The 12,500-nt window shown below is 45.5% G+C and overlaps 1 protein-coding gene across 1 annotated transcript in view; it reads right to left on the bottom strand.

Moving 5' to 3' along the window:
* Positions 1-12,500, bottom strand: part of nbas (NBAS subunit of NRZ tethering complex) — a gene marked incomplete at its 5' end in the record, with an annotated part of 175,661 nt that overhangs the window by 160,632 nt on the left and 2,529 nt on the right. Inside the window, one exon of the mRNA XM_045212901.1 lies at positions 10,186-10,299. Within this exon, the coding sequence (XP_045068836.1) occupies positions 10,186-10,299 (114 nt within the window). The remainder of the gene's footprint in view (positions 1-10,185; positions 10,300-12,500) is intronic.

The following is a 12,500-nucleotide window of genomic DNA, read 5'->3' as shown; positions in this document are numbered from 1 at the left end:
TCAGAACATGGAAATTGATTCTATCGTAGTCCATGTGGGTTTTAATGACATTATGAAGGGCAGCTCTGAACAGTTGAAAGTGGATTTTAAAAAGAGCTGATTGACTCTGCTAGATACTAATAAAAGACCCATCATATCTGGCCCTGTGCCCTCTCTGAATCGTGGCATTGTACGCTTTAGCAGGATTCTCTCTCTTCACAACTGGCTATGTGATTATTGCAGCTCAATGGGTATAACTTTGTTGACAATTTCGATACCTTTTGGAAACAAAACATGTTTTATAAGGATGATGGGATCCACCCAAATCATTTGGGTTCCTGGATCCTTTCACAGCATTATAAGGCTGCGTTGAGACAATGACTTACCTATGACCCAAGCCCAGCTCAGTTAATCCCTACCATTGTGACGCTTTGTTGTCATAATGCTTTAGCAAATGTACATTATACCAGGGGAGTTGGTAGACACAATGTAAGTAACCAAATGTATATCCCTCTAACTGCCCTGAATGCTTCTGCTGATCCTATAGCTATTGTATGCATATTTTTTTACCCCCACGTTAACATATGTAGCTTAAGAAACAAGGTTCATGAAATCAATAATTTGCTAGTACCAGATGACATTCATATTCTGACCATCTCGAAAACTCACTTAGATAATACCTTTGATGATACAGTGGCAGCAATATAAGGTTATAACATTTACAGAAAATACAGAAATGCCAATGGTGGAGGTGTTGCTGTTTATATTCAGAACCACATTCCTGTAAAGCTTAGAGGATCTCATGTTAAATACTGTTGAAGTAATATGGTTACAGGTTCATCTGACTCACCTAAAGCCCATTCTGTGGGAAGCTGCTATAGACCACCAAGTGTTAACGGCCAGTAGCTGGATAAAATGTGTGAAATGCTTGATAATGTATGATATCAACAGAGAGGTATATTTTCTGGGTGACTTAAATACTGACTGGCTTTCATCAAGCTGCCCACTTAAGAAAAAGCTTCAAACTGTAACCAGTGCCTGCAACCTGGTTCAGGTTATCAGACAACCTACCAGGGTAGTTAAAAACAGCACAGGAATGAAATCATCAATATGTATTGATCACATATTTACTAATGCTGCAGAAATTTGCTTGAAAGCAGTATCCAGATCCATCGGATGTAGTGATCACAATATAGTAGCCATATGTAGGAAAACCAAAGTTCCAAAGGCTGGGCCTAATATTGTGTATAAGAGGTCATACAATACGTTTTGTAGTGATTCCTATGTTGTTGATGTAAAGAATAATTGTTGGTCCGTGGTGTGTAATGAGGAGCTAGTGCAACGCACACTCGGCGCTCTGATTGGACCAGCAAACTGTCAATCAACCCAGGTTGGGTGGTGAGCTAGCAAACAGATTGCTGATTTGCTGTAGAGATATCGGATCGGGTGTAGCGCAAACGTCAAATTATAGGAAGAGAGGATTGCCATAATAAATAAATATGCAACAATACTTTGCAAGCTCATCAGCAATGGGGCAACAATTACTAGAATAGGCCTACTGGTATTTTGGTACGTAACAATTGCTTGATATTCATAATTTACTTATTAAGCATTTGGAATTTGTTTAAAATGAATTATTACTGTGGCGAAGATGCACTTAAGCTCTCCAAACTCCCGCCAGTGGAGATGGCTTTTTTTCCTCTCTTAACAAAGTGTTTGCTCTTGATTTCATACGTTTAAATGCATCGGGCCCTATGTGGTAAATCTACACTCCATCTAATACTACAGTAATTACTAACGTTTCATCATGTGTTTAATAGGAGTGTCTCTGTCATTCTGGTTGTGTTTAATAGGAGTGTGAGAAGTCACCAAGTGCAACATAACTTCCGCGTCTAACTTAGCTAGAAAGATGTGTCGGCATCGAGTAATTGTCTCTGGCCCACTTCCAGTTAGGGGGATTGATGAGCTCTACAACAGAATCGCACAACTCAATCGCTGGTTGAAAAACTGTTTTCTGCCCCTCCCAAAATATAGAATTTGTAGATAACTGGCCCTCTTTCTGTCATGAAATCTATGCAGTCTACTCAATCATCTTGTTATAGCTACTGCTTACAGGCCTCCTGGGCCGTATACAGAGTTCCTCACTGAGTTCCCAGAATTCCTATCAGACCTCGTAGTCATGGCAGACAATATTCACTTTTATGGTGGCTTCAATATTCACATGGAGAAGTCCCCAGACCCACTCCAAAAGGCTTTGGGAGCCATCATCAACTCAGTGGGTTTTGTCCAACATGTCTCCAGACCTACTCATTGCCACAGTCATACCCTGGATCTGGTTTTGTCCCGTGGAATACATATTGTAGATCAAAATGTTTTTCCTCATAACCCTGGACTATCGGACCACCATCTTATTACGTTTGCAATCGCAACAAATAATCTGCTCAGACCCCAACCAAGGATCATCAAAAGTCGCGCAATAAATTATCGGACAACCCAAAGACCCCTAGAGGCCCTTCCAGACTCCCTCCACCTACTCAAGGATGTCGGAGTATAAAAATCAGTTAACCACCAAGCTGAGGATCTAAATGTAACCTTGCGTAATAACCTTGATGCAGTCGCACCCCTAAAAACAAAAAACATTTGTCACAAGAAACAGAATAAAGGTATACAGAAAATACCAGAGCCCTAAAGGACTTCCATGAAATTGGAACAGAAATGGCACTCCACCAAATTGGAAGTCTTCCGACTAGTACCGTGCAATTTCATAAAGCCCTCACTGCTGCTCGATCAGCCTACTTTTCCAACCTGATTGAGGAGGGGGAAAAAACAATCCAAATGTCATTTTTGATACTGTCACAATGCTACCTAAAAAGCCACATTCCCCAAGTGAGGTTGGCCTTCACTTCAGCAGTGATGATTTTCATTAACTTCTTCGACTAAAAGATCATGATCATTAGAAAGCAAATTACAGACTCCTCTTTGAATATGCATATTTCTCCGAAACACAGTTGTCCTGAATCTGCACAGAACTGGACCTGGGATCAATGGAGACACTCCAGTTGTTTAATCCTGTATCTCTCGACACATTCTGGACCCTGTTCCAACTATACTACTGAAAGAGCTACTTCCTGTGCTTGGCCCTCCTATGTTGAACATAGTAAATGACTCCCTATCCTCCGGATGTGAACCAAACTCACTAAAAGTGGCAGTAAAAAAATATATAAAACCTCTGAAAAACACAAACCTGGATGATTGTAAAAACTTTTAAAAAATCGGTCTATATCGACTCTCCCATTCCTCTCAAACATTTTAGAAAAAGCTGTTGTGCAGCAACTCACTGCCTTCCTGAAGACAAAAAAAGTATACGAAATGCTTCAGTCTGGTTTTAGACCCCATCATAGCACTGAGACTGCACTTGTGAAGGTGGTAAATTACCTTTAATGGCTTCAGTCCAAGGCTCTGCTTCTGTCCTCATGTTCTTAGATCTTAGTGGCGCATTTAAAACCATCGATCACCACACTCTTTTGGAGAGATTGGAAACCCTAATTGGTCTACGCGGACAAGTTCTTGCCTGGTTTAGATCTTATCTGTCGGAAAGATATCAGTTCGTCTCTGTGGATGGTTTGTCCTTTGACAAATCAATGGTAGGTTTTGTTATTCCTCAAAGTTACGTTATACGACCTCTATTGTTTTCACTATATGCAGCGCATTTGGAAAGTATTCAGACCCCTTGACTTTTTCCACATTTTGTTACGTTACAGCCTTATTCTAAAATGGATTAAATTGTTTCTTCCCCCTCATCAATCTACACACAATACCCCATAATGACAAAGCAAAAACAGGTTCAGAAATTATTGCAAATGTATAAAAAAATACAAACAAAAAAGAACATGACATTTACATAAGTATTCAGACCATTTACTCAGTACTTTGTTGAAGCACCTTTGGCAGTAATTACAGCCTCAAGTCTTCTTGGGTATGACGCTACAAGCTTGGCACACCTGTATTTGGGGAGTTACTTCCATTCTTCTCTGCAGATCCTCTCAAGCTCTGTCAGGTTGGATGGGGAGCGTTGATGCACAGCTATTTTCAGGTCTCTCCATAGATCAAATCAAATCAAATTTTATTGGCCACATGCGCCGAATACAACAGGTGCAGACATTACAGTGAAATGCTTACTTACAGCCCTTAACCACCAGTGCATTTATTTTTAACAAAAAAGTAAAAATAAAACAACAACAAAAAAAGTGTTGAGAAAAAAAGAGCAGAAGTAAAATAAAATAACAGTAGGGAGGCTATATATACAGGGGGGTACCGGTGCAGAGTCAATGTGCGGGGGGCACCGGCTAGTTGAGGTAGTTGAAGTAATATGTACATGTGGGTAGAGTTAAAGTGACTATGCATAAATAATTAACAGAGTAAAAGCAGCGTAAAAGGATGGGGTGGGGGGCAGTGCAAATAGTCCGGGTAGCCATGATTAGCTGTTCAGGAGTCTTACGGCTTGGGGGTAGAAGCTGTAGAAGTCTTTGGACCTAGACTTGGCACTCGGGTACCGCTTGCGTGCGGTAGCAGAGAGAACAGTCTATGACTAGGGTGACTGGAGTCTTTGACAATTTTGAGGGCCTTCCTCTGACACCGCCTGGTATAGAGGTCCTGGATGGCAGGAAGCTTGGCCCCAGTGATGTACTGGGCCGTACGCACTACCCTCTGTACCAGGGTAGAGGCCAAGCAGTTGCCATACCAGGCGGTGATGCAACCAGTCAGGATGCTCTCGATGGTGCAGCTGTAGAATTTTTAGAGGATCTGAGGACCCATGCCAAATCTTTTCAGTCTCCTGAGGGGGAATAGGCTTTGTCGTGCCCTCTTCACAACTGACTTGGTGTGTTTGGACCATGATAGTTCGTTGGTGATATGGACACCAAGGAACTTGAAGCTCTCAACCTGTTCCACTACAGCCCCGTCGATGAGAATGGGGGCATGCTCAGTCCTCTTTTTTTTCCTGTAGTCCACAATCATCTCCTTTGTCTTGGTCACGTTCAGGGAGAGGTTGTTATCCTGGCACCACACGGCCAGGTCTCTGACCTCCTCCCTGTAGGCTGTCTCATCGTTGTCGGTGATCAGGCCTACCACTGTTGTGTCGTCGGCAAACGTAATGATGGTGTTGGAGTCGTGCCTGGCCAATCAGTCATGGGTGAACAGGGAGTACAGGAGGGGACTGAGCACGCACCCCTGAGGGGCCCCCGTGTTGAGGATCAGCGTGGCAGATGTGTTGTTACCTAGATGTTCGATCGGGTTCAAGTCCGGGCTCTGGTTGGGCCACTCATGGACATTCAGAGACTTGTCCCGAAGCCACTCTTGCGTTGTCTTGGCTGTGTACTTAGGGTTTTTGTCCTGTTGGAAGGTGAACCTTCACCCCAGTCTGAGGACCTGAGCGCTCTGGAGCAGGTTTTCATCAAGGATCTCTCTGTACTTTGCTCCATTCATCTTTGCCTCGATCCTGACAAGTCTCCCAGTCCCTGCCGCTGAAAAACATCCCCACAGCATGATGCTGCCACCACCATGCTTCACCGTAGGGATGGTGCCAGGTTTCCTCCAGACCTGACGCTTGGCATTCAGGCCAAAGAGTTCAAGCTTGGTTTCATCAGACCAGAGAATCTTGTTGCTCATAGTCTGAGTCTCTTCAGGTGCCTTTTGGCAAACTCCAAGCGGGCTGTCATGTGGCTTTTACTGAGGAGTGGCTTCCGTCTGGCCACTCTACCATAAAGGCCTGATTGGTGGAGTGCTGCAGAGATGGTTGTCCTTCTAGATGGTTCTCCCATCTCCACAGAGGAACTCTGGAGCTCTGTCAGAGTGACCATTGGGTTCTTGGTCACCTCCCTGACCAAGGCCCTTCTCCCGATTGCTCAGTTTGGCCGGGGGCCAGCTCTAGGAAGAGTCTTGGTGGTTCCAAACTTCTTCCATTTAAGAATGATGGAGACCACTGTGTTCTTGTGGATCTTCAATGCTGCAGAAATGTTTTGGTACCTATCCCCAGATCTGTGCCTCGACACAATCCTATCTCGGAGCTCTATGGACAATTCCTTCGACCTCATGGCTTGCTTTTTGCTGTGACATGCACTGTCAACTGTGGGACCTTACATAGACAGGTGTGTGCCTTTCCAAATCATGCCCAATCAATTGAATTTACCACAGGTGGACTCCAAATCAGGTTGTAGAAACATCTCAAGGATGATCAATGGAAACAGGATGCACCTGAGCTAAATTTTCGAGTCTCATAGCAAAGGGTCAGAATACTTATGTAAAAAAGGTATTTCTGTTTTTTATTGTTAATACATTTGCAAAATTGTCTGAAAACCTGTTTTTCCTTTGTCATTACGGGGTATTGATGAGAAAAATTGAATAAGGTTGTAACAACATTTGGAAAAAGTCAAGGCACTTTATGCTTTACTACTAATTACTTTATTATTTCTCTCTCTCATTCGGAAACACAATGTCAACTTTAACTGCTATGCTACGACACACAGCTGGACATTCAATGAAACATGATGAAGCTCCAAAATGGCCGACCCTGGAAGCCTGTGTTTCAGACATAAGGAAGTGGATGGCGGCACATTTTTTACTTTTAAACTCGGACAAAACAGAGATGCTAGTTATAGGTCCCAACAAACAAAGATATCTTCTGTTGGATCTGACAGTTAATCTTGATGGTTGTACAGTCGTCTCAAATAAAATTGTGAAGGACCTCGATGTTACTCTGGACCCTGATCTCGCTATTGACAGACATATCAAAAATATTTAAAGAACAGCTATTTTCCATCTTCTTAACATTGCAAAAATCAGACACTTTATGTCCAAAAATGATGTAGAAAAGCTAATCCATGCTTTTGTCACTTCTAGATTAGACTACTGCAATGCTCTACTCTCCAGCTACCCGGATAAAGCACTAAAACTTCAGTTAGTGCTAAAAACGATGCAGAGAAGCTACTAGAATCTTGACTAGAACCCCCCCAAAAAAGCATATTACTCCAGTGCTAGCCTCTCTACACTGGCTTCCTGTTAAGGCTAGGGCTGATTTCAAGGTTTTACTGCTAACCTACAAAGCATTACATGGGCTTGCTCCTACCTATCTCTCTGATTTGGTCCTGCCGTACATACCTACACGTACGCTACGGTCACAAGACGCAGGCCTCCTTATTGTCCCTAGAATTTCTAAGCAAACAGCTGGAGGCAGGGCTTTCTCCTATAGAGCTCCATTTTTATGGAATGGTCTGCCTATCCATGTGAGAGACGCGGACTCGGTCTCGACCTTTAAGTCCTTACTGAAGACTCATCTCTTCAGTAGGTCCTATGATTGAGTGTAGTCTGGCCCAGGGGTGCGAAGGTGAACGGCAAGGCACTGTGTGATGAACCCCCCTTGCTGTCTCTGCCTGGCCGGCTCCCCTCTCTCCACTGGGATTCTCTGCCTCTGACCCTATTACGGGGGCTGAGTCACTGGCTTACTGGTGCTTTCCATGCCGTCCCTAGGAGGGGTGGAGTCACTTGAGTGGGTGGAGTCAAACACGTGATCTCCCTGTCTGTTTTTGCGCCCCATTGGGCTCGTGCAGTGGGGGAGATCTTGGTGGGCTATACTCAGCCTTGTCTCAGGGTAGTAGGTTGGTGGGCTATACTCAGCCTTGTCTCAGGGTAGTAGGTTGGTGGGCTATACTCAGCCTTGTCTCAGGGTAGTAGGTTGGTGGGCTATACTCAGCCTTGTCTCAGGGTAGTAGGTTGGTGGGCTATACTCAGCCTTGTCTCAGGGTAGTAGGTTGGTGGGCTATACTCAGCCTTGTCTCAGGGTAGTAGGTTGGTGGGCTATACTCAGCCTTGTCTCAGGGTAGTAGGTTGGTGGTCTGTTGATATCCCTCCAGTGGTGTGGGGGCTGTGCTTTGGCAAAGTGGGTGTGGTTATATCCTGCCTGGTTGGCCCTGTCCGGGGGTATCGTCGGACGGGGCCACAGTGTCTCCCGACCCCCCCCATCTCAGTCTCCAGTATCTATGCTGCAGTAGTCTATGTGCCGGGGGGCTAGGGTCAGTCTGTTATATCTGGTGTTATTCTCCTGTCTTATCTGGTGTCCTGTGTGATCTTAAGTATACTCCTGATGTACTGACCTGTTGCAACCTCTATAACCACTGTGATTATTATTTGACCCTGCTGGTCATCTATGAACGTTTAAACCAATCTTGAAGAACGATCTGGCCTTAATGGCCATGTACTGTTATAGTCTCTACCCAGTACAGCCAGTAGAGGACTGGCCACCCCTCAGAGCCTGGTTCCTCTCCACCCAGCACAGCCAGAAGAGGACTGGCCACCCCTCAGAACCTGGTTCCTCTCTACCCAGTACAGCCAGAAGAGGACTGGTCACCCCTCAGAGCCTGGTTCCTCTCCACCCAGTACAGCCAGTAGAGGACTGGCCACCCCTCAGAGCCTGGTTCCTCTCTACCCAGCACAGCCAGAAGAGGACTGGCCACCCCTCAGAGCCTGGTTCCTCTGGTCTACCCAGTACAGCCAGTAGAGGACTGGCCACCCCTCAGAGCCTGGTTCCTCTCTACCCAGTAGAGCCAGATGAGGACTGGCCACCCCTCAGAGCCTGGTTCCTCTCTACCCAGTACAGCCAGTAGAGGACTGGTCACCCCTCAGAGCCTGGTTCCTCTCTACCCAGTACAGCCAGTAGAGGACTGGCCACCCCTCAGAGCCTGGTTCCTCTCTACCCAGTACAGCCAGTAGAGGACTGGCCACCCCTCAGAGCCTGGTTCCTCTCTACCCAGTACAGCCAGTAGAGGACTGGCCACCCCTCAGAACCTGGTTCCTCTCTACCCAGTACAGCCAGAAGAGGACTGGCCACCCCTCAGAGCCTGGTTCCTCTCTACCCAGTACAGCCAGAAGAGGACTGGCCACCCCTCAGAGCCTGGTTCCTCTCTACCCAGTACAGCCAGAAGGGGACTGGCCACCCCTCAGAGCCTGGTTCCTCTCTACCCAGTACAGCCAGTAGAGGACTGGTCACCCCTCAGAGCCTGGTTCCTCTCTACCCAGTACAGCCAGTAGAGGACTGGCCACCCCTCAGAGCCTGGTTCCTCTCTACCCAGTACAGCCAGTAGAGGACTGGTCACCCCCTCAGAGCCTGGTTCCTCTGGTCTACCCAGTACAGCCAGTAGAGGACTGGCCACCCCTCAGAGCCTGGTTCCTCTCTACCCAGTAGAGCCAGATGAGGACTGGCCACCCCTCAGAGCCTGGTTCCTCTCTACCCAGTACAGCCAGTAGAGGACTGGCCACCCCTCAGAACCTGGTTCCTCTCTACCCGGCACAGCCAGAAGAGGACTGGCCACCCCTCAGAGCCTGGTTCCTCTCTACCCAGTACAGCCAGTAGAGGACTGGCCACCCCTCAGAGCCTGGTTCCTCTCTACCCAGTACAGCCAGTAGAGGACTGGCCACCCCTCAGAGCCTGGTTCCTCTCTACCCAGTACAGCCAGAAGGGGACTGGCCACCCCTCAGAGCCTGGTTCCTCTCTAGGTTTCTTCCTAGGTTCCTGCCTTTCTAGGGAGTTTTTCCTAGCCATCGTGCTTCTACATCTGCATTGCTGTTGTTTTAGGCTGGGTTTCTGTACAGCGCTGTGACATCTGCTGATGTAAAAAATGCTTTATAAATAATTACTACAGTGATACTACAACATGACTACAACGTTAATACAACACTATTACAGTACTATGTTACTACAACAGTACCACACCACTAAGTTACAACATTACATTACTACGACACTACTACAAGGTTACTACAACAACACTACAGTGTTACTACAACATCAAATCAAATCAAATTTTATTGGCCACATGCGCCGACTACAACAGGTGCAGACATTACAGTGAAATGCTTACTTACAGCCCTTAACCAACAGTGCATTTATTTTTAACAAAAAAGTAAAAATAAAACAACAAAAAAAGTGTTGAGAAAAAAAGAGCAGAAGTCAAATAAAATAACAGTAGGGAGGCTATATATACAGGGGGGTACCGGTGCAGAGTCAATTTGCGGGGGCACCGGCTAGTTGAGGTAGTTGAAGTAATATGTACATGTGGGTAGAGTTAAAGTGACAACATTACTATAACTATACTACAACTATACTACAACACTACAATACCATTACTACAACACTACTACAGCGTTGTAACCCACCTGAGGCCATGAGGTCCTGACAGTGTATGTAGGAGGTCTTGAAGTCCAGCGCCTGAAGAGCCTGTTCAGCTAGCAGGGTTAACACCTGACCCCTCCGCCTCCACTCATCACCACCTAGAGACACACGCACACTGATTAGACACATTCATGGATTCAGACTGAAGCCTACATTTGGCGACAACAGTGTTTGAATACTTAATAGGTGCACTACTTTTGACCAAAGTCAATAGGGCTCTGGTCAAAAGTAGTGTGCTGTATAGGGAATAGGGTGCCATTTGGGACTATGCCAGTATAACAACAGCTAATCTGTTCAGACTCCTCAAAAAACCCTGAGTACAGATGATACAACTCTGCTCAGATCATTATTAATCTCATCTCCAAACAGGACGAGGCGGCAGACGAATAATATGAATCTGTTTTTCTAATGACTTTATTCCCCCCCCCCAGATTATCTGACAGAAGAAAATGAAACCCCCCAAAATGAGTAATCTTCTAGTTGAGTAATATTCTCTGTATGTGTGTGGCTCGTCGGGTTGAGAGTTGGATCTGTTTGGAGTGAGTGTGTGTGTGTGTCTAAAAGTATTAGTGTTAACATTCAGCAACACTCAATAAACAGAGAGGCAGACAGACAGGTAGGCAGACAGACAGGTAGACAGACAGGTAGGCAGACAGGTAGACAGACAGACAGGTAGACAGACAGGTAGGCAGACAGGTAGACAGACAGGTAGGCAGTGTGTTCTGCTCTGCCCAACCACCACTTTTCACCCATAATCTTCCATCTCTACTGCACTACATAGGCCAAACACAGTAACGATGCCAACAATGAAACTGAGAAAAATGGCTTGAAAGTATGTTTGTAGCCAGCCAGATATGTTGTAGGTAGATAATGACAAGGCAACGCAGCAGACTTAATGATCAGCAGGTACATTGATCAGACAGCAGCTCAGTTAATATGGTTTAGGAGGAGTCTGGGGGGATGAATGAGGGTCTTTTGAAGCTCGTTCCAGTCGTTGGCGGCGGGAAACTGGAATGAATGACCAGTGTAATACAATACCAAAGGAAGTGCTGGCTTTGGGAATGACCAGTGTAATACAATACCAAAGGAAGTGCTGGCTTTGGGAATGACCCGTGTAATACAATACCAAAGGAAGTGCTGGCTTTGGGAATGACCAGTGTAATACAATACCAAAGGAAGTGCTGGCTTTGGGAATGACCAGTGTAATACAATACCAAAGGAAGTGCTGGCTTTTGGAATGACCAGTGTAATACAATACCAAAGGAAGTGCTGGCTTTGGGAATGACCAGTGTAATACAATACCAAAGGAAGTGCTGGCTTTGGGAATGACCAGTGTAATACAATACCAAAGGAAGTGCTGGCTTTGGGAATGACCAGTGTAATACAATACCAAAGGAAGTGCTGGCTTTGGGAATGACCAGTGTAATACATCTACCAGAGGTTGCTTTTGGTAGTGGAGATGTTGAGGAGTGAGCTGAGATAGAGGGGGGACTTGCCTATGAGGGACTTGGGACCAGTGGGTCTGGTGTCGTGTACGTAACGAGGGACAGTTGACCAGGGGGTAAAGGTCACAATGAGGAGTGTTGAAGGGGGCACTGGTAACAAAGTGGATGGCAGTGTGGTAAATGATGTCTAGTTTATTGAGGGAGGTTTTAGGGTCAACCCTGTGAACTACATCCTCCTTAGTCCAGGATCGGCAGGACGCTCCTTTTTACAAGGGTGTGCTTGGCAGAGTTGGTGAAGGAAACCAATTCTAGATTTAACTTTAGACTGATGGTGGGGGATGTGGGTATGGAATGACAGTGATCAGCCTTATACCAATATATTTATAGGTGGTGATGTGGGTATGGAATGACAGTGATCAGCCTTATACCAATATATTTATAGGTGGTGATGTGGGTATGGAATGACAGTGATCAGCCTTATACCAATATATTTATAGGTGGTGATGTGCGTATGGAATGACAGTGATCAGCCTTATACCAATATATTTATAGGTGGTGATGTGGGTATGGAATGACAGTGATCAGCCTTATACCAATATATTTATAGGTGGTGATGTGGGTATGGAATGACAGTGATCAGCCTTATACCAATATATTTATAGGTGGTGATGTGGGTATGGAATGACAGTGATCAGCCTTATACCAATATATTTATAGGTGGTGATGTGGGTATGGAATGACAGTGATCAGCCATATACCAATATATTTATAGGTGGTGATGTGGGTATGGAATGACAGTGATCAGCCTTATACCAATATATTTATAGGAGGTGATGTGCGTATGGAATGACAGT

Source organism: Coregonus clupeaformis, unplaced genomic scaffold, assembly GCF_020615455.1.
Source record: "Coregonus clupeaformis isolate EN_2021a unplaced genomic scaffold, ASM2061545v1 scaf0062, whole genome shotgun sequence".
Classification (NCBI taxonomy): Eukaryota; Metazoa; Chordata; class Actinopteri; order Salmoniformes; family Salmonidae; genus Coregonus; species Coregonus clupeaformis.
Note: the sequence above shows the minus strand (reverse complement) of the source record. Positions and strands in the feature narration are given on the sequence as shown.